This window comes from Falco rusticolus, chromosome 9 (genome assembly GCF_015220075.1).
Source record: "Falco rusticolus isolate bFalRus1 chromosome 9, bFalRus1.pri, whole genome shotgun sequence".
Taxonomy (NCBI): Eukaryota; Metazoa; Chordata; class Aves; order Falconiformes; family Falconidae; genus Falco; species Falco rusticolus.
This window is the reverse complement of record NC_051195.1, coordinates 26128032-26150901: the sequence shown is the minus strand read 5'-3', so window position 1 is coordinate 26150901 and position 22870 is coordinate 26128032. Positions and strand designations below refer to the sequence as shown.

At 45.7% G+C, this 22870-nt stretch overlaps 1 protein-coding gene across 3 annotated transcripts in view; it reads right to left on the bottom strand.

Annotated features, from left to right (window-relative positions):
• Positions 1 to 5970, bottom strand: part of TBC1D12 (TBC1 domain family member 12) — a 45096-nt gene extending 39126 nt beyond the window's left edge. The window contains exon 1 of one of the 3 annotated variants that reach the window (XM_037400324.1): positions 4971 to 5970. In XM_037400324.1, coding sequence (XP_037256221.1) covers positions 4971 to 5812 — 842 coding nt within the window. In that variant the 5' untranslated portion in view covers positions 5813 to 5970. The remainder of the gene's footprint in view (positions 1 to 4970) is intronic. The other 2 variants (XM_037400322.1, XM_037400323.1) reach the window with 2 other exon arrangements.
• Positions 5971 to 22870: the final 16900 nt, after the last annotated feature.

Sequence of the window (22870 nt, the reverse complement as noted above, 5' to 3'; positions counted from 1 at the left end):
CTTTCATGAACTACTTGGAACTGGTTCACTAATAAAAACAAGGCTGCAGTCGTATAGATTTAACTTGCTACTTTTCTATGTAGACAGTTATTAAAAAAATTGGGAGCAAAAAAAAAAAAAAATTCTGCGCATTCATCTTCAAAGTTTGCTACAGTCCGCTTTACTCTGAAGATTACATTTACTCAAGTTGTCATTGTAGTTATTCATATGACCAAAAGCCAAAAACTGGTCGCAATGTCACAACTTCGTAAAATGAATCATTCTTAGTGAACAGCGAATGACGAATCTACAGAGAAGCTTCTCATTTTGATAACATGAACGCTTCTTCCTATTTATATCAAGTTAATTATGTCTCTAACTCGGGGAAATAGAATACTGTTTGAAGTTAGCCACAGATTTGGATCCAGGTGCTCTTGCCTACTTTCTCCAGTCAACTTTAATTCAAATCAATTAAAAGTAACTGCTCATTCACTTAAGTTACAAGATTGCTTAGAGAAAGAAAAAAAATAATGAAAAAGACTAATAAAGACAGAAAGGTGAAGAGTGCCCTCACAATTCTGGGGAGAAAGCTTTGTTGTATTCACTTAGCTCTCTCTCTAAAATATTGTCAGTATATTTCCTTGACCTGTTAGAAGCACTCTGTACTTTTTTTTTTTTTTTTAATCCAGACAGGGCAAAAAGGAAACTCAAAATCAAAAACAAATACACAGCTCTTTTGGTATGTCAGCAAGAACTGACCAAGATATAGACACAGGGAACAGAGGAATATAAATTAAGCATTGTGAAGTGCCCCCATCAATATGTTCTCTGATCTTTACACAAAGAGAAGGTTTAAAAGATCTGTTGGAACTAGGGCAGCTCATTTCCCACTTGACTCTCACTTTTGACCAAAACTTCACAAAACTGATTTCTCCTCCATAGATGCACAGTATATCCCCTGCAGTTTCATGCTGATTTATGAAACAGAAAAGGTCTGCATACAAAGAGAAACATCCACAAGATGCAACTGTAGACTAGGTATACGTCTATATAGTGCAAAAAGCTGCAAGTGCTACTTAGCAATAAATTCAAATATTAACTACAGATCGAGAGACATTAACTATGTACACAAGTAACAACATTCAGGAAAGTGAACTTCTCTGCAACTCTCCAGTCTCTGTCAAGGACATTTAAAGGAACAAGAAGATTAGCAGCTTTTGAAGACCTACTTACTTACTGAACCACAGAACTGTGTTTACAAAGAGGGGGAAAAAGGTGTGGGCTTCAGTGCTTTCTCAGTTCTTTGTTCCTACATATACTGACTCCCTTCAACTTTCCATCATCTCCCCAAGTGAAGATTTTATAAAACCTCTGGACAATAAGCACAACCTTTCTGGGTGAGGAAGGATGAGACTAAAGACAGTTTTTATAAGCATGTGTGCCAACTACCATACATGCTTACAATCATTACACCTACTGCTCACAGCACATCCTAAAGACCTATGAGAAGTGTCAGTTATGAATTAAGCTCTCCGCAATTTCATCAGGAAACCTTGTTAGATTAACTATGAAAAACAAGTGTTTGGGAAAATGGTGCTTTACTACAGCATAAGTATCGCTGCTGTTGTCAACAATAAGCCTTGAATCCAGGAGTGAGAAACTTTGCCAACTACCAGATACCTGAATTTATCTGCTAAATACACCATTCAGAAAGGAACAAGCTGAGAAGATACCTGGTACCTACATGTAGAACTATGAAGTATAATTCATCTTTAAAAGAAGTTCAGAAACACTGTGGCTTTATCTCAGCTCTGGAATACTCACTGCTGCTTGCCCTTCTTGGTTTACTGTTCTATTCAGTATGTGCTGCTTTGAGGGATAAAGAATACTGCCATCAAGGTAATCATCACAGCTTTAATTCAACTGTCCACAGAACATTCCTGCTCACTGAACCACCTGTACCCAACAGCAATCCACTGGGGCTACCCAAAAGTGACCCAATAACGAAGTAACAGAGTGTTGCACTTAGAAGCTGCTATGTAAGACCACGAACCAGAAGAACAGTGCCTATATAGGATTGTATTATGAATCATACACAAGAGTACGAAGCAGTGACAGGTGACTTTCAAGAAGCCACTTAATGCTCTGACCATAACAGTAGCACAGTGGAGACAAGTGACCATAGTCATGCAGTTTTCCTTGCCACGGCACTCTGCTCCACATACCTCTCATTTACTTGAGGCATCCCACTTCACATGCTGAGAGAAACAAAGAGGTAGAACAAAAAGACAGCAAAAACAATTATTTTTAAGTTAAAAGTTGTCAGCATTGATTTGACAGGCTTAATAATTTGGCACAAATACAACTTAAGATCCCAGGGCCAAATATTACACCTAATACTTACCTGAGAAAAAAGCTTTAATCGTTGATGTAAACTTCCCCATGATCTTAGAATAATTATTACTGACAATCTCGAGGGCGCATCCATTCTTCCTGTCATAGAGCTGTGGCAAGATGCTGCTGTTAATAGCTCCTTGCTTTTTCCCCTACCTCACCTCATCAGTTTCTCCTCTGGTTCAGTGAAACAAAGACAATTAAGACTGATGATTTCAAAGAACTGCAAAACAGGGGCTAGTCTAATAACTGAAGAGCTGGGAACAAGCAGCTGGAAACAGCAGCCTCCTAACCAGTATCTGCCCAGTCAGACAAACCATTTGGTCATGACAACTGCAACAATGAAGCTTTCACACTGAAGGCAGCGGCACTTCCCCATCGCCTTCTCTCATTTTTTAAATAACAGCAAGAAACGTCCACCTTTTAAAAGAATCTCCATATAATTATGACTATTAGAAGAAACAATGGGAGCTACCAAATTCTGACCAGTTTGTAAAGAGCATTACAAGTGCAAAACATCCTATGTAAGATGCTTCAGGCTGCTGAACTACCCGTGTTTAGCACTTCCAGTACATTTTCTTGTACACTGTGGGAGCCAGTACAAATTCTGACAAAACACGAGTTGTTCTCTCTTAGCAGGTACGTATGCTAGAACACGGCTACTCAGTACAACTAAACTTTGGGGAGCAACGTCACTTGTGGCTCTGTGCTCATTCAAAAATATAAGCAACCATCTGCTGAGAAGCTTCTCAAAGAGGTACAGTCGTTACCAACATTCAATCAGAGGATATTTTTTATACAGTTTGAGTCCTCATTATTGAGAGCCAAGGTATTTCTCTAAGAACTAGAGAGAAATCCACTTACCATAGCAACTATCAGTTTTGAACGAATCTGAGCAGCTAAAGAAAGTGAGAAGTCTAAGCTTTTAAAGTATCATAAATAGTTCAGAACACAGGAACTAACTACTCAAAAAATTATGGAAGTTTTATTACCAGTTTTCTAAGCAATGGAGACTACAAATTCTAGTATTACTGTATCTACAGACAAATCTATCTAGGAAGAAAAGTCTAGGGTAGTTTTTAAAACAAACAAAAAAAATCAGTAAAAGTGGCCTTTTATTAGTGGATCTCATTTTGGCTGCTCAGATGACACAAGCTGTAACTAAGGCACTTTTTGAACATACAGGCAGAGCTGAAGGTAAAGCCTCTACAGCCAATAATGCTCACCAGGCCAAATGCACAAGAGGCACAGCCAGCTGAGCCAGTCAGGGGCTACAAAACTGTCTCTCTGGCAAATCCTTTTTTTTCACTGAGGTGTCAGCAGTATAGCTTTTACCAGGATAGAAGCAATTAAATTTTTCCATGTATTACCCAAGACTTCACTGAAAACAGCAAACGTCAGTGTATACTGTGACAACTTCTACTGCACAGCAAGGTCAGTCTTCTCTACCAGGAAAATTCTCCAGCATTTCATTAAGCTATCACTCTGGGGCAAAAAGCAACAAGTACCAATGTTACTGGTCAAAGTGTTCAACTAATGAGACAAAGGAAAAGTAATATGCTGCAGTCCACATAACATGGTAACATGGGGGGGGGGGAGCAGGGTGTCCTGGGAGGGAAGAACACTAATAGTGGGACTAGCGAGACATCTGTCAACCCATCCTTGAAACAAAGTGGAGGCATCAAACTTACCCTGCAACTGCCACTATCCTTATCCGCAGGCAGGAATCCACCTCTCCCTTTCCTGAGGGTTAGCAGAAGGAGCCTATTTCTCAGTTTGGGATCCTGCCTTGACATCAGACATCTCCTATATAAATTCTTCAGTGAATAGATTTAATCTCACTCTGTTTTCTCAAAACACTAAGAGACCTGCTGTGCTATTGGATTGACTGCCACAACAATAACTATAACCCCGGGGTTTTGGAGAATCAGAACTATTAGAAGTTTGAAAATTAAACTCCCCTCTCCAAACGTAATGAAAGTAATATAGAGTACACTATAAACTATTATAGTAAAGATACATCTCCTATGTAGTATGTTAAAGAGTGAGTGATGCTGGATGTTGAACAATTTTTGATTTTGTGCTAGAAACCCAACAGAAGCCCAATTAATCCTAGCTCAAAGCCCAGTCCTTTGAAACCCTGCACGCCACGCTTTGGAATAAATAAGTAAACTGTGCCTACGCTATCAACAAGCAGCAAAAGCTTTACGAGCCTTTGCAACTCCCATGTTGACTCTCAAAATCACCCGAAAGTAGCTTCCAATACCAACAGATTTCACCTTATTCCGCCAGCAGTTTCAGCAGAACCACGGCGCTCCCCCGGAGCAGGAAGCAATCCCAGTGGGAACTCCACGTAGCCCCCGCAGGAGCGCCGCGCAGCACACCACCCTCCGCAGCGGCATTTGCTCGGTGGCGAAGGAGCCCGTGGGGGCAGGCACGGCCCCCGCCCGGCCAGCAGGACGGCGCCGCTGACCCCGCCGCGGTCCCCCGGCCAGCCCAGCACCTCCCGCCGCCGACCGGCCCGCCAGCCCCCAGACCCGCCCCGAGGCCGGGCGCTGCCGGGGCGCCGGTACCGGCCCCGCCGCCCGCTCCTTTACCTGGTGAAGAACTCGGCAAAGCTGCTGCCGGCGCCGGCGATGCCCGCCCGCCGGGCCCTCTCCGCCGGCTCCTGTGGCGGCGCCGGGGCCTCGGCCGCCGTCCCTCCGTGGGGCAGGTGCTCCGGGGCGCTGCGGCGGCGGCTCACCTCGTAGGTGTTGCGGGTGTTGAGGTTCACGTCCGTAAAGGCGAGGGGCGCCGCCGGCAGGGCAGCGGGCTCCGCCCGGCCCCGGGAGGTCCGCACGCCGGGGGCGGCCTGCGCCCGGCTGCCGGCGTCGTCCCCCGGGCCGAGGGGCAGCGGCGAGGGGCTGCCGGCCGCCGCCCCCCCGCGCCGCTCCGCCTCGCCCCGCAGCCGGCAGCTCCTCAGCGGCTCGTCCAAGGCGGTTCCCCCGGGGCCGCCGCCGCCCCCCGGGCCGGGCGGACAGGGGAGGCAGCCCCCGTTCTGCAGTTTCGCTTCCTCCGGCCCCGGCTCACCCCGGCCCGGCTCGGCCCGTCCTGCCCGAGGGGGCGGCGACGACGGCGGCGGCTCCTCCGGCGGCGGCAGCAGCAGGAAGCCGACGTCCCCGTTGGTCATCCTCCCGCGGGGGCCCACGGCGTAGGCGGCCCCGTTGGCGGGCTTCTCCGGGCAGCGCTTCCCGCCCGCCGCCGCGACGGGGCCGAGCGCCGCCAGGTACCGCTGCAGCAGCCGTTCCTGCCCCGGCCCGCCGCTCCGCCGGCTCAAGCCCCGGTTCCCATCCCGCTCCCCGTCCTCCTCCTCCTCCGCCGCCTCCTCCGCCGCCTCCTGCCGGCCCGCGGGAAGCACAGCTGCGCCGCCCGGAGCTCCGGCATCGTCCGGCCCCACCATTTGCCGCCGCGGAGCCCCGGGGATGCCAGCGGCACAGCGGGGCGGGGGCGCGGCCCCCCCGGCGCGGCGGGGGCCGAGGGGGGCGGGGCGCGCGCGTTCCTCCGCACCGGCGGCGCCGCGAGCGCTGGCAGCCGGCGCCGCTCACCGCGTCGGACAGCGGCCTCGGCGGGGGGGCAGCGGGCCCGGCTCACGCAGGCGCACGGCGCCGGCGGAGGCCCTTCCCCCCGGAAAGTCACCATAGAGAGGCAGGGCCGGGACAGCGCGCCCGCCCCGCCACCCCACCCCCCCGCAAACCACATCCGGGACCATAGAGATGCCAACTAGACAGGATCTGCCCCGCCAGAGCGGTGCCTCGGAGGCCGCTTCCCCCACCCCCCCGTTACCGTATTCCGGGTGAAGGCTGGCCCCCACGCAGCGCATACCGCATTCTGCCGGCGTGCGGCGGCGCGTCCCGGGCTCGCAGCAGGCGGCGGGGGAGCCGCGGAGCCCCGGCACCGGCTTCCCCGCGGGGCGGAGCCAGCCGCGCACCGGCCGCGGGGCGAGGCGCGGTGTCGGTGTCCCCCGGGAGGGGAGCGGGGGCGCCGGGGCGGGCAGGGGCCGCGGCCGCGCCTCGGCCGGGGGGAGGCGGCCGCGACGGCGGGAGGATGCAGCCGCGGCATCACAAGCGCTAAGCGCAGGGGCGGGCGAGGGCAGGGGCACGGCCCGGTTGCCCCGCCAGCCCTGCGGGCGGCACCGGTGGCCGCAGGGGACGGGGCAGGCAGGGCAGCGGCCGCGCCTGCTTGTGGGTCTGTTTTGAGGAGATGGGACGCGCTTGAGCTTTTGCGGGGAACGAGGGAAGAGCAGGCGAACAGGATGGGCACTTTGAAATCGGGGGGGGGGGGGGGCTCTCCAGAGCAGCGATGGGATCTCAAAACCCCTCCGGTCAGCACCGGGGAAGCAGAAGAAAAATGTCCCAGCACCTGTGCATCCTGGCACATGGCTCAGAGGAAAACCCCACGTTGCTGCAGTCCCCTCTGCCCAGGGAGTGAGCAAGGCCAAAAGTCACAGGCAAAAGAAAAGGCAAAGGTGCTTCAAGTCCCTGGAGAACTAATAACACCCTAGGCTCCCTGGAAGGTCTAGTAGGCTACAGCTCATCCTAGGCAAGCACCAAAAGTAGCACCTCTACCCAACACATTACTTGTGTATTCCTATAGTAAATACTCACGGCTGGTAACAGGGGAGATGCCATTCTTTTGGAAATCCGTGGCTAGAGAAGCCCTCCATTTGGTAACCCCCACATTCAAAGGTCCCACAGTGTGGTGGAGATCTTGCTTTTAAAGGCAGGCAAGCGGGGCATGCCCAGAAAGAGGGGCCTCACCCACCACATGGAAATGGGGGAGGAACAGCCATCATCTTTTAATGGTGTTTTTCTTAAAACCTGTGAGCTTTTTAGATGGAAAGTTTTAAACTGGCAGTTTTAACTGAAATAGAAAGTTGATGCATTTCATTGCATTGAGACTTCTTGTCAGGACTTTGCAATCTAACACCTGGGTTTTGCTTCAGTAAAGAAATAAGTAAGTGAAGTTTGTAATTTCCCTCCCCCCCCCCCCCCCCTTTCTTTCTGTCATCTTGTAACTACTTCTGGGGTCAGGCGTGCAACACTGGGAGTTGTACATATCTGATCTCACCCCTTTTGACTTGAGTAGCTGGCAAATACCTGGGATCTCAGAGGCTGGAGAAGAAACAGATTGGATTTTCTTTTGGGTTTGCCTTGCCTATCTTGATCACAGGCATGCAGCCTCATCCAGCTACAGCTGCGCCAGATAAAGGACCACTGGCCTCAGCTCTTAGTGAAAATGCCCAATAAAGGTTGTCAGGATTACCTACCTTTTGGATCTGCCAGCTGAACTGCTTATGGGACCACTTTGTAGGCTACTTTGGTCAAAACAAACCATTAGCAAAGATGAACTAATTAAGCTTTTTGGTTAACTAAAGCTTTTTAATTAAGCTTTTCTGCTGTATCTAGGATGGTAGGTTTTCTGTTCTCCACTGTGATCCAGGTCATCTCAGACACATGGGTTCTGATCACCGTGCCTGCTGAGTGAACAGGCATCCTAGGTGTTGTAGAGGCTCTCTCTGCCTTTACTGGTGAGGATCTTAGGTTTAAGGAAACACTAAGAAATCCATTGACTGTTTGTGCTCATTTTCAGCAGTGTTCACTGTTTGCCTGGGATGCTGTATAGCAGTGTCACTCTTTAATAGACTCCTGTGATTTCATTCATGCAGAAACCTTCAAACCAGTAACAGATGTTAAACAAGCTATGCGAAATGAAGACTGGCACTGAGGTTGTAATCCAAGCAGGACTGGCTTACAGTGAACTCACTTCAGTCAGTGCAGCTGGGATAGTTGGTGATTCCAAAGGGATTCCAAAGGATAGCAGGTTGTTTTGCTCAAAATAAAATCACTTGCTTTGCTGCATTTGCATTGATTTCTACTTCTAGGACTGTTACGGTTTTACCCTAGCCAGCAACCAAGCATCATGCAGCCACTCGCTTGCTTCCCCCCTGCCCTCCAGACACTGGTGGGGTGGGAAAGGGAATCGGAAGATTAAAAAGTGAGAAAACTCGTGGATTGAGATAGAGACCATTTAATTGGTAAAGCAAAAGCCATGCACATGAGCAAAGCAAAACAAGGAATTTACTCAACACTTCCCATCAGCAGCCGGGTGTTCAGCCATCTCCAGGAAAGCCAGGCTCCATCATGCGTTACTGTTACTTGAGAGGACAAATGACATCACTTTGAATGTGTCCCCCCTTTCCTTCTTCCCCCTAGTTTATATGCTGGGCATGGCGCCATATGGCACAGAATATCCCTTTGGTCAGCTGGGGGCAGCTGTCCCAGCTGTGTCCCCTCCCGACTTCTCATGCACCCCCAGCCCCTCGCTGGTGGAGTGGGTGAGGAGCAGAAAGGGCCTTGGCTCGGTGTAAGCACTGCTCAGCACTAACAAAAATATCCCTGTATTGTCCATACTGTTTTCAGCACAAATCCAGAATGCAGCCTTATACTAGCTACTATGAAGAAAATTAACTCTACCCCAGCCAAAACCAGCACAAGGACTTGCTCAACAGGCAGATTAATCTTGCACAAACTGCAACCCTGCCCTTGTTTGAGATTTACTGTGCCACAGTGACCCAGACTTGATGCCTGAGAGAGGCAGCCCTCTTGGTTGTTAAATGTACCAGCAACACAGAACTCGACCTGTCTGCATCCTTGGCTCTTTTTGACAGCTGACCTTTCAATACCATCCCTCATTAGGAATAGCCCCTGTCTATAACTGCACCCTTCTCAAAGGTCTGAACACTTAGGAAATGTCACACATCTCATATAATTAGCACAATTCTAGGTCATTAGTTTCAGCTCCCATTTTGATCTGCGTTGCCCCATCCAGTTGTATTTTTTAGTGATACAGACCATTTTTTACTCCCAAGTCTTAAAGCATAAGGAATATCCTGCAATAACATAAGCCAGGCAACTATTTTCAAGGAGGCTGTGAACCAAGGCAGAGGGTCTAATCTTGCAAAGATTTATGACAAAGTATGCTACAAACACATGGTTGTGAACTCCGCATACTTCGGTGTGTGGTCCTCGTGGAACTAGACTCACATGATGCTACTGGCAGAACGGAGAAAATTGCAAGGCATTCACTCAGGAACAAGAACCTGTTGCTGAAATGCAGAACGTAGTGATTTGATTTCCCCACCAAACTGACAGCTCCATGGGGGCTCAGGTCTAGTGTGAGATTTTAAAAACCTCAGGTGTTTCAACACCTTAAGTAAAAGTATCTGGTAGTTAAGTTCAAAGGTCTGTCAGGACCTCTACCACAAAAGTGAGAAAGGGCTGTGGCTCCAATTCTCTTGACCATGATTTTAGCACAGTGAATTTAGATTGCAAAGCCTGCAGACTAGTATTACCATAAACACTCTTACTTTGCAATAACACTGTGTGTTTACCCAGACTGCTCATCAAATGCTGGTAGAGTCTCTTCAAGAGCATGCCTTTGCTCTAAACCAGGAACCAGCTTTCTTCTCCAGGGCCGGACATCTGAGATTTTTTGGACTAGTCCTACCATTAATATATCCCAATGCAAATGCCAGACACCTGTGATTAAAGCTGAATAAAACTTGAGAAGACTGATCTAAGAAAAGTAAACACCCAAGTCTTTCCTTATCACTAGCACTTTACCATCAAGATGATGCAGCTTTGTATTTTGAATTTCTGCACACAAAACCTCATAAACCATCAGAATGGCTACTGAAAGTGCTAAGCCTGAAATTGTCAAAAATAATTTTCTTTATATAACAGGTCTGGTGGTCAATGTCCTTATTGACTCCAAACTCATGACAACTGTTTTGCCCAGATCTACCTACCATAGTAGATATAGTAGCCTAAGCGCCAGGCAGTCTTCCTCTCACCTGTATTTATGTTTCTTCAAGGAAAAGAATAGCAGATGATTTGAGGAGGCAGGCTATCTGCTTCTGTGCCATTAATTTCCTACAGAGTGGTGAGATACACTTACTTTTCCTTATGGCTGCTGTGCAGGGACCTCAGGGAACCCCAAGAGGCCAAGAGATGGAGAGTCCAAGGCCCAGACTCATCCTCTCCATTTCTAAGTTTTTTACAGGTCCCTTCTACAGGCAACAGAGAGAGAACTTCTCTAAAGGGCAAGTTAGCTCGCTTGAAATCGGTCTCACGAGCCCATCTGTGCTGTCTACGGGAGAGTACAGGCAACACACAAGCGAGGCATGTTCTCCTGGGAAAGGATGAGAGGGGCCGTTTTGGGGCTAACTGCTACGGATGCAAAAGGAGAAACCAGGCAAGTGCTCAGCTGAGAGATCCAGCGAGGTACAGTCGGTCAAAGCACTCTGCTGTTCAGAGAGGTTTCAGAGGCTCTCATCCATAGTTTCAAAATTTAGGTCACTGACATGGAGCTGCTTGTGCTCCCAGGGACACTCAGACATTTTCCTACCTAGAGAGGCAAGAGGGCCCCAGGCTGTGGTTTAGAGGCAGGATACTGGACTAAACAGACCCTTAGTCTGATGGGAATGACATTTCCCATGTTATGTGAGTCCTCATCTCCAGTTCCCACCTGCAGCGCATGAATCAGAAGCTCTCTGCAGTTCTGGAAATTATGAATGAGGAAACTGTAAATTTATAATTTGTTCCCAAGTGCTGAGAATCAACACTGCTCTGTAAAAAAAAAAAAACCAAACAAACAAAAAAACCCAAACCAAAATCGAAAAACAAACTGTGCCAAAAATAAGTCAATAGAGTCAATGCCTATCACTAGGTTCTCCTTTTCAGAAGAACAACATAGCAAGCACTCAGATATTAGTTTACCTCTTGTGCTCACCAATGCTAGTAACTGAAATACATATTTAATAGTTACACATATAACCAATATATTATTGCTGGTGGTTTCCCAGTGCTGTTTCATTACTTCTGTAATTAAAATATGGAATGGCTTCCTCAAATCAATATATAGGAAGACCCTAGGGCTCCCAAAACCTCAGATGTTCTTCCATTTGCAATATAGTTTTGCTCTTTGGCAGTTCACTCCAGAGGCTCTCATTTCTTCGGAAATGCTACTTTGGCAAGAACATCTTTGCAACCTGTTAATAGCAGTTTGCACTTTTAATACAAAGCCTTCTGGACAAGATCTCATCGCGGAGTGTAACTAACAATTAATTAAGATGTTCAGAGACATGATGTTTGGCAGACTCCTGCACGCTACAAACTTCTTAGCACGCTCCCAGCCGTGCTGCAGTCCTAGAACTAAATTACACCGCTTGTGGATCAAACATGCTGTGTACCTGTATTAAGATAAATCAGCTTGTATTGATTTACTTCTGTATGCTTAGGCTTGCTGTGGTTCAAACAGTGCCGAAACCTCCCTGAGCACAGCAGTGGGTAAACTATACTTGCCATCACTCTGCTAGGGGCTAGAAGGCTTTCCAGGTTATTGAGTCGCTGGAAGGCTCTCCCTTGATGTAACCTCCATGTTGCCCACTGCCAGACCGGTCTATGCAGATGACATAGCTGTGTAGACTTCTGTTACCCTCTGGGTATCACCATCAAGATACTGAAAAGCTAAAGACCGCTACCATATCCCAATATTCCTGGTTTAAACATCACTAAACTCATAGGGACAGAGACTTACCTAGAAATCACCCTTATCTGAAACCAGGTTATGACAGAAGTATTTATTACCACATCCAAACCAAAAATGTAATTACACTGGTTCTTAATAGAACAGAAGAGAGAAATTAAGAAAAAATAATCTTCTATGATCCAAAAGGCTTTTATTTTCCTCTTTCTGTCCAGCAAATCAATTAGACACTTATCTGATCCACAGGCTCTGTCCATCTGCCTGCCAGAAACCTTAGGTTGTGTTCAGAGACTGTGAGTTTTTCTTTTTGTTCAAATCTACCCTTTGAGATCCACCAAAGGAACAGGTGCAAGCTGGCAGTGCAGAGACAGATGAAGCAGAAGAAAAGGAACAGATGAGGGTAAACAGGCAACACAGGATCTCACATTCCTCAGCCTGAGATGCTCGCTCACTCAGGCAGTAACCCTGTGTTGTTAGCGGAGGCACATTTTTGGGATGAAATGAAAGGGGAGTCACTGTAATGAAGCAGAGATCTGAGCCCTTTTCTCCTTTCCCCGAGAATATTTTGGCCAGCTATTCTCTACCTAACCCTTTTGGGTTTGTTTGGGTTTTTTTTTAAGACCAACAACAGTTCTTCCTTTGCTTATTTCATCCACTAATTAGATCCATTTTGAATCACTTCTATTTGGCCTCAACCCTTTCCTGTTTTCAGGCAGGTATCAGCATGGTCCTTAGCCTACAGCAGTATGTATTTTTGCAGGAGCTCGTTCAACTGCATGGACTCTACTTTGCACTTTTCCTACCAGCATTTATTGTCGAGTCCAATGGGAGTGTTTAATTTCCTGAAGTTAATATGCAGCTGATAAAGTTGTTAGTCCTCTCCCATGGTGATTACAAGTTCCTGTCTCAGTCTTGTGCTCTGTTTGCTCACTGTGTCACTAATACTAATAAAAATCACTTCTGTGGCTGATAAAGCAAAAGCAGAAAAGAAAAAAAAAAAGATTCTTGGGATTTTTCCTTTTAATTTTTGGCAAAGTCATATTGGATTTGTATTCTTAAATTAATATATTCTCCAAACACATTCTCTTTACTTCATAAGCTAAGTTCATATTAAGTATTTAGGAATAATCTAACTGATCTGATTTTATGCTGCCCTGAACCTTACAGGTGCTATGTGTATATATACAGCATGACGGTGAAATGTTGCTGAGACTGAGCATCAGGTCCTGGGCACTCTGGAATTCTGTCCACTAATTTTAGTGGCAAAAGAAGTCCGCTAAGAAAAACAGATGAAACAGTCTTTCCTCCTGAATTCAGTGAGAACTGAATTGAGCTTAGGACTACTTGCAGATGAAACCTGTTAAATGAATTTTATTATAAATTATTTTCTTGAGATATGACCAGCAGAGAAGCTCTCAAACCTTTCACTGAAAGTTGAAGAACTTATAAGAACAGGTCTCCCTTATCTTGGGCAAACAGATTAACAGGGAGTGGTTGGCAAGGGTAAGGTTCAATTTAGTGCTCTGTGTTTCAGCCGCACTGAGCGGGCAGACAGCCCCTTAGGAAATGCTGCAGCCAGGCACAGCCAGTACGGCTGGGGCTAATCACAGGCCATGCAAAAGGGGAGAAACTTCTTAAGTGTATTCTTTATTAAGGCCATTTATTAAGTATATTTACTAAGAAGTGTTTGTCTGTTTATAAAGAACAACGTGCAACATTTGGCACCATGGATGGATAGGAATGAGGAAAAAGAGAAAAACAAATCTGAGGCGTATATTTACTATGCAGAAATATCACCTTCTAGTTCTGCAGTGTTGCATCCTACACATATCCTGAGCTATTTTCCACACACCACTGAAAGCTTGTGTTGCTGTGTTATTCCACACAGTTTTTTACGATACGCTCATCACTGCAGTGTCCCAGTCCAGCACTGCATTAAGTAATGGCTATAAGCGCAGCCCTTAGATAATGACGATGTCTGAACTGTGGGACAGTGGAATGCTTCTCATTTCTCAGTTGCAGGGGTATAACTCATTTTATCCTGACTCGATGTTAAGACCTAATCATACATCATGCCTCCACTTCTCCATGCAGCCGTTTCCATAGACGGAAAGCCAAGGAAAGACTGAAAGGGACCCGTACCCAATCTAAAAGGTTGGGGTGTCTCATGGGAAGTACCTACCATGCGATCAAGATATAACCAGTGCAATTAATATTTGTCATGTTGCACCACAGGGAAAGAAACACATGCTAAAAAACAAGGACTTTATTTGTTTTGTATTCAAACACAGATTTGCTCAGCTTTTGCTAGAGAAGAAACATGGAGCACTGGGTGGCAAGGTGTGTGACGTACTGGAACCTCTGGGGCAAAAACTGCAATCAAGGAACTCCTGCAGGATGGATTTTTTTCTGACCAGGGACAATTCCCAAGTTATTAACCGTGATCTTTACTGTCAACATTTTATGTGGCCTTTTCCAGCATGAAGTCTTGGAAAACCTTCAAGATAAAGAAGAACAACTTGAATCTGAATCAATTTCCAAAGTAGCCAGCGTCGGCTGTGGAGACCTTATCTGTTGTGCCCACATGTCTGTGAGTGTCCTTGAACATCACGCCCTGTTACTTCAAATGCTGTAGCCCAGCTGTGAGCTTGCAGTAAGTGGGTAAATTAATTTTGCCATTGTTTGCCAGTATGGGCTAGTAACCTCGCTTAGATAATAGGAAGTCTTTGCTGTCAAAATGAGTGTTTAGGAGGAATCCAAAGATTGTTCTAAAATACATGTTGGACAGACTGTAGGGATGTGGGACCTTCAAATACAGAAGAGCAAATATAGGGTTGTGAAGCCTTCAAAAAGCTTTTATCTGCCTCCTGGCATCACTTCTACCTTGCTTACATTCTGTGTACTAAACCATTGTTATTCCTCAAACACAGGTTATCCAAGCTTCAAGCCTTACCGTGGCCATGACGTGGTCATCTCTTCAAGACAGAAGCAATTGCACATTGTCCCTGTGTTGGCTGACCATGTGGTCCAACCAGTTCTGGTAGTGGCTGCACACAGATTTTTGAGAGATTGAAATGGTCCTTGGGAAACACTAAAATGCAGTGGCTATCATGTGTCACATCTGCTGAGTGACAGAAAGCTTTCCAGCTTGCTGACAAGCTCTGTTTCACTAAACTTCTAAAATAAGCAACACAAAACAAAACAAAGAGCAACTGTCTGAAATTCTCTAAAGTCAGTTTGAGTAGAAATTAAATTGCACTTCTCAATTCTGAGTGCTGAGCACTGTCCTGTGTAGACAGAAAACCCATTTGCAGTCTACCCTTTGAAAATACCAAAATACCACACATCATCTCTCAAAAAAATATTTACACATTGTGGGCACATGGGCAAAAAAAGTAAGCAAAACTCACATCAGTTTTCTGAATAATTAATATTTGCATATCCTGAAGGAAACCAAAGAGATATATTCCCAATTTAGCAGGTAACTTTTTGTTGGATGTGGAGCAGAAATTATTAATTTCTACAGGAATCTGAATCTGATTTGGCAATAGTTCTGCCTCATCAGTTAGTAAGAGGGATTTCATAAATTTTTCATTCTGCAAAGTGCTGTGTGTGCCCTCTATTGGAAACACGTGGTGGATTGCATTTTTTAATCTCAATTTTAAAGCTTGTTTTATAAATCCAATGGCAGTCAATGAAGCATTTGTATCACTTTAGGATATACTGTATACTCTGTATACTTTAGATACAGAGGTAGCATTTTGAAATAGTCAAAACTTATTATAGACTGGTTTTCACATATTATTATCTTGATTACTTTAATCTAGATTAAACACTGGATAAAATAACATAGGTATGGATTACTATAGCAATTTACTGTATTTTGCATTTCTGTTTAAAAAGCGTAATCAAAAAGCTCTGTACTGTGCCCTGCCTCTCTGGAAAAAGACAGCCACTGTCACAAAATACCTGAGCAGCTGGACACGTTGCCTTGCTCAACGGAGTAAGTGCTGGCTTTTGTGCTGTGCGACTCAAAAATACTGTTCATGTGCAAGAGGGCAAAGATTGCATTAAAACCATCTTTCTGCCTCCAAAATTATGGGCTATGTCAGGAGCCAACTCAACCCCACGGTTACTACAGCCAGCTTGTGTGCTTCTCTGCCTTGTGAGGGTGCTCTGTGGCTGCCAGTGAATGGTGCTCACGATCAGAAGGGTCAAAAGCCCTGTCACAGGGCTGCCTGGGCATCAAAGCTTCTGGGTTTACTGTCTGGATTTTGGGCTGTACCTAAATGTCACAGTGGCATTTCATCGCTGCCTGAGTTGGCAAGGGTACCTGCCCACAGGTATCTGCCCTTGAAGGTGCCAAGTGAAAAATACTGGGGTTCAGTCCCTGGCACCCCCCCAAGAAGGTCCAAACCTGTGGGCCAGAGGTGATAAATTGCCAGCCCTGGTCTCTGATCTGAGATTCCTTGGTGGAAGCGGCTAACTGGAACTGTCTGAGGAGGCGTGAGCCAAGGGCACTGATAAAAGCTGGGCCACTTAGAACACCAGAAGGGAAAAACCAAGAGACTCACCTATGCTAGTTCTGGAGAACAATGGAAAGAATGATATCCTGATAAAAGAAAACAATGAGGTGACCTTATCAGTGTGATAGCAACACAGAACTTCCCTGGAGAACCGGCTGATTTACTGAAGCTGATCAGAAAAGTGCCGTCACCAAAGGTGACCTATTGAAAACAAGCATAGCTGGATGCTCAAAACATGGATTTTGCCTTTAAACTAAGCCTTACCCAGCAGACTAAAATAAAAGACTCCTTTTAGCATTATCCGTGGTGAAACGAGACTGTGGTTTTTCTATTTAGTAGTAAGTATTCACTTGTTTCTTGGCACAATACTGAACCCATTTTTTGACTTTTTGAAGGAAAAAGTATAGAAATGTTAGATTAGATTTTTTTTTACGCATATTTATCATTAACAGAAAAGATTAAATAGAAAATTGAAGTAAGATAGCTCAGGTTAAATCATACAATCATAGAAATGCAGTTGAGATGTTGCTTTGCAAGGCAAACCCTTTCAAATTAATTTTCTTTCATGCTGTTCACGTTAAAGTTGCAATTCAAATGACAGTTGAACCTCCTATACTGCTTCAGTCTCCTGTTATTTTTTTATAGTTTTGAAAAGATTTTTTTAATCTACCTATTATTTTAACAAAAGTTTATTGTTTAAATATATTGTGTACTCTTGTTATTTACAGAAGCTATTACTTAGAGTATCATATGCTAATCACTTTAATTATACGTGAAATGGTAGACTTCCATAAAATGACAAAACTAATAAAAATGCTCAAACAAGTGACTAGTGAAGGAGACAATCTTCACCTTAGTGCTGGCTATTGCTTAAGGTAACCACAGAGACATTCAAATACACATGTACCTACCTTACCGTACCAAGAAAGCAATTTGCCAAAACCCCAGTGTGCACCTGTGTTTAAATTACAACTCCACAGTGCTGTCTCCAGGCATTCCCAATGATGGACTTTCTGAAAACATTGGATTGAACAGGATAACTCAGTGGAGTGTCAAACAAACGCCTTGGTATCTGCCAGAAGCCAGTATCAGGCTCCTAAGGAACACCCATGATCTCTACACTGAGGAAACTCTGAGAAGATCTGGACTTTTAGGTCCAGGTGTTCTTGTGTGTACTGCCTAGGTACGTCCTCACCCAGCCGCAGCGAGAGACTCCAGTGCGTGCTAATCCCGTCACTCCCTGGGCACACTGGCATCCACCGGATGGAAACTCAGGTACATCAGGAAGGGAGTCAGGGCATGCTCTAGTGGAGTTCCTGGTCTGGATGAGGATGTTGGAGCATGCTGCAATACACACCTTCAGCTTAATTTAGGCAAAGCTTGAATGATCCACTCACTAGATATACATAGGACCACTCTGTTTAGCTTAAGTAAAACATACTCAGATAATGCAGAGACAGAATCACAGAACAGTCAGGGTTGGAAGGGACCTCTGGAGATCAGGTAGCCCAACCCCTTGCTAAAGCAAGTTCACCTAGGCCAAATTGCACAGAGTTGTGTCCAGGAGGGTTCTGAATGTCTCTAGAGAAGGAGACTCCACAGCCTCCCCGGGCAGCCTGTGCCAGGGCTCTGTCACCCTCATTATGGTAGTAAATGATGGCAGGAAGGGATCTGATCAGCGAAGTTTCTGCAACGAGCCATCGCCTTTCACTGAGCTGGTATTTTATTTGATGAGCTCTTGATTTTCTCAAAATAGCAACAGAGGAGAATTGATGGCAATTTTGTAAAATTCCTTAAATGCTATCTTTCATGACAGGTTGCTAAAACAATTAAGAAACTTCCCTTTATCTCTCAGGGAAATCTGTTTAGCCACTTAGTGGTCCAAACGCACAAGAGGTACCATCCTCACTGCAGAGTACCCATTGCACTGTGATACCAGCAAGTGTTATAGAAAAGGCATTTACCTGGAGTTACTGTTCTCCTAATGCCCTTACAGAGAAAATCCAAGCTGGGACTGTCTTCCAAATTAGATCATATGAAAGCATCACAGCATCCTTACAGACTGGTATTCATAAGCTATCATATAGCAATGCTTGGACAGCCTTTCCAAAAAGTGAATTTGACATCTCTTGCCTTTATATCTGGGAGAGAAGACAGGCACTTTTCCCAGAAAAGCAATTTAGTTAGATACTACATCACTTTTATTCTTCCTTACTTAACTTCAAAGGTATTCCAAACTCAAGAGTTGATTTACTAAATAATTCATAGTGAAATCACTTTAAGAACCATATTAACTTCAAATGGTGTGAAGAGCTACAGAGGACTCTGTACTGGACATCATAAATTCAAATTATTTCTGTTAAACCTGAACCGACTAAACATGTTTTTGGTACTTAGCTGTTGATTTAGTTACTCTAACTTGTCTAGGCAGTTTCTGAAACAATGAACTATTCAGTGACTTCCAATTCACTCACACAGCTAATCCATACCTCTGTAAGAAAAAGTTCATTTATTTTCAACAGTAAATGCTGGATTCACTATGCAAATGGATTAGTAGTCTCAGTATATGATCAAATTTGCAAAACTCACATGGCATTGAAAGCATGAATATAATATATAAAGCCAAGATGATAAGTGTACACACCCACACACTTATATGTACAAAATTAGGTAGCTTCTTTAGCTATGCAGAGATGGATAGCTGGATATACAGGTAATCATGTTTGTTTCAGATTAATGTTATTGCCTTCAATGGCATTTTCTTCCAAGGCATTTAAAATCAGTCGCCCAAATTAGCTGTAAAGGTAGTCACAAAACCCAGTTTAGACTGATTCACATGCTATCAATGGTATTTCAGACTGCAAGGAAGACAACTTATTTACTCAGAGCATCATTTTACCAGTACCTCAGTACATCTTTACACAGTGTGATCACATTTCATTAAATGATACCACTTCGTGAAGCTGGTTACAATAATGCTCCCCCATTTGGACAAGATCTCAAAATTAAATGAACTATTTAATTAACCACTGTTGGTATTACATTCGTTTGACAAAGCAGTAATGATTGGCACTGGATAAATGTGGTGACATCTACAATCACTGTCTTTTCAAGACCACGTAAAGTCAGTGAGATTTGGCATTAGCCTGCAGGCAACTTGCACGCACAGTGTGGACCCTGTCATTGACCTGCTGGAGGCTCGTTCTCCCCAGCAGACTGCAGCATGACAACACAGGACACCAGAATTGTGGTGCCCTTCCAGGAGGCACCTTGAGGCTGGGGCTGAAATACCATGTCCTACTGAGCACTGAGTTTTAACCTGCTGCTGTTGTCCAGCCAGCTGGCACATCAGGGACCTAGACAGAGGCATGAGCTCCAAATGCAATCATAAAATTAAGCCTTCAGTGGTTTACTAAGTTCTGAATCAGATATCCTCTTAATCATTATATGTGCAACAAATGCGAGCACTGAGTCTAGGATGAGATAGTTTTACAAGGGATAAGTAAGGCAAGAAGGAAACTGATGCTAATATAGGTCAGTCTGTCCAGGCTTCCTTCTTTGTCTTCTTGGAGGGAGAGAGATTTCGAATACACTTACTGCATTGAAAAATGTACAGTATCGAGATGTGTACATTGTAGTATGTTTTACATATATTCTCTTGCTAAGTTTATTTTTTTTCAGATAGAATAAGCATAGATTTTTCTGTAGTCACAAGAGACCATTTTACCCAGTCCATCATTATTTTTTACATTATTGTGCTCAGACCCCTCCTGTGCTATCCTGACTAAGATTAATTTGAGAAATAGCTACAGGCCTTAAAATCAAAAGTTTGCAGCATTTTCAGCTCACTGCACGTGCTGATTTTCACACAGCGCTGTGTTTTCCCCCATGTCTCTCTTTCCTCCCTCTCTGACAAGCTTACACTTCACTCTACCATGCCCAATATAGGAATAAGAGCAGGGCAATGTTTCTATTCCTGTCTTTGCCACTGACTCACTGTGTAGTTTCTTAGGCATTTGCATCTTGCACTTGGATCCTCTGGTATCTAAGAAGATGAACGTGTCTGTTGATGTTTTCTGTAGGATAAGAGCATTCATTAAATACAAGAGAATCCACACAGAGGGAGTGATTATAAGGGTTGAGTCCACACTGAAACCGTGCTGTCGGTGAGGGTATCAGCAGGGGTTCTACTTCTATCCAGATGCCTACTTTAATTACAACTGTAGGAGATTAAATTTTTGAGACATCTGCCTCTCAGTCAGATTTGTCTTCAGCCAACAGCCACAAAATTTTGAGATAGGGCATTCTCATAAAAACATATGCGCACAAACCAGCATGATCACATACCCTTCCCTTTATAATGCATACTAAAAAGGTGCTAGAGATACTTGTAGAGCATAGTGAGATCCTGGGAAATGGAGACACACAGAAACACTGAAAAATGTTGGTTTCATAAGAATAATGCTAGCTACCTTTCGCTACAGACACCTGTAGCAGTACTACCTGCTGAGTACACACAAACATTGCTCTTTCGTTTGTAGTGCTATATTGCCTTATCTACTGTCCCATTTACAATTCATCACAAACACATTCTGTTCTTTGGGGTAATTTTATTGATTGTTAAATAAGAGTACATGTACTGAGTCAAATTAGCAAGCATGCAGATAATTCTTACAAACTATGATTTAGCCCTTAGTATTGGAATGAAAATCAGAGACCTACTGTGGTTTGCAGATGTTGGCAAAATCCATGTATGTGGAACCGCTACAGATGGGTCCAAATAAGACAAGGTGTCAAGTTGGCTCCAATCTTACAGCCTATGTTATTTTGACAACTGCTACTGTTTTAACAAGGTAGATATTTTATCAGAGAAGATTCTAGATAAATTGTTTGAATTATGAGTTTGTCTTGCAGACAAAGACATTAACAAGAAATGTATTCCAATTTTCAGCATCACAGCAGGAATAACACAGTGGGCTGCATTACGAAGACTGTGGTCTCCAAGGCACAAATCAACTAGGATCTTAAAAAACATGACCAAATGTTAACAATCTGTTATGAACTGGTACAATCCAGCTACTTTATCTTAAATATGCTGATTTTTACGGGCTAAGCTGCTGGCTTCACTGTTCAAAATTTAAAAAAAAATATTCCAATCTCTGTTCTGATTGCCAAGAATATCATAACGGTACAATAGAAATCCAATACTTACCAGCTTGAAAATTAATTGTATTGGCACTAGTGGACAAAGCAGTTGCAATTAGGAAGCAAAAAGAAACTATAAAATACCTCATCTAAAAATAAATCCCTGTTTGCCATGTTAATTAAATTAAAATTGCTGTTTTCCATTCATATCCCAGTGTCTTTTTTCTTACGACAGGATTACCGTATAAATTCTTTAAAAACAAAGGATGGTACCCTACTTGCATTAGGGTACTGTATTGAAAGTAGACTGTAAATATATGCAAGAGATTTTCTGACAACACGTATATTATTATAAGAGCAAACGGAACACTGTTGAACTGCGTCAGAAAACACCTCTGGAAGAAAAACTGAGGCAGGTCTGGGGCGCTTGTGTCTGAGGAGATGCAGGAGCAGCCTTCTGCCAAAACGCAACACATCAAGCTGGAGATGTCCCAGCTTTCTGCGCTGTGGGTTTCTTCACGTAGGGTTTCAATTCAAACAAAAGATAAAGAGCGACATACTATTTCGGCGAAAACACGGCTCCCGATCCCCAGGATTGACCGCCGCCTCAGCGGGAAGGGACGCGACGCGCTCCCCGCTCTTTAAGCCACCCGAAGCGTGACCGCGGTCCGCCCGAGGCGGGGTGCTCGGGGTGCTCGGGGCCCGGTCCCTGCCGCCGGGGCGGGTGCGGGTGCCGACCCAGCAGGGGCTTCTCCCGGGGCGGCGCTGCGGGCATCTCCCGCCGTGCAGTCACGGAGGTCGCTCGGTGCCGGGGACTTCCCACGCCGCTCCGCACGGCAGCGAGCCCCGGCTGGCGGCGGGCCGGGGGCGTGCGGCGCCCGGTGCTCCGGGCAGGGCACCGCGGGGCGCCCCCCACCGCAGCGGGACGGCGCCTTCTCCGGCGGGAGCCGCGGCGAGGCGGGAGCCGGGCGGCCCCGAGCAGCCGGCGCGGTGAGTAGCCCCGCGGCAGCCCGGCCCCCCGCCCGCCGCCGCCGCGGCGGGGGAAACTGAGGCAGGCGGCGGGGGCGGCGGGCGGCGATGCCCCCGCGGGGGGCCGCCCTCCCAGCCGCGGGGGGAGCCGCCCGCCGGGGCCCCCGCCGCCCCCTCGCGGGGCGTCGCGCCGGCAGGAGCGGCCGGGGGTGCCCGGGGGCGCGGGGCCGGCCCGTCCGGGGCAGCGAGGCCGGGGCTGCCCCGCGGCCCTG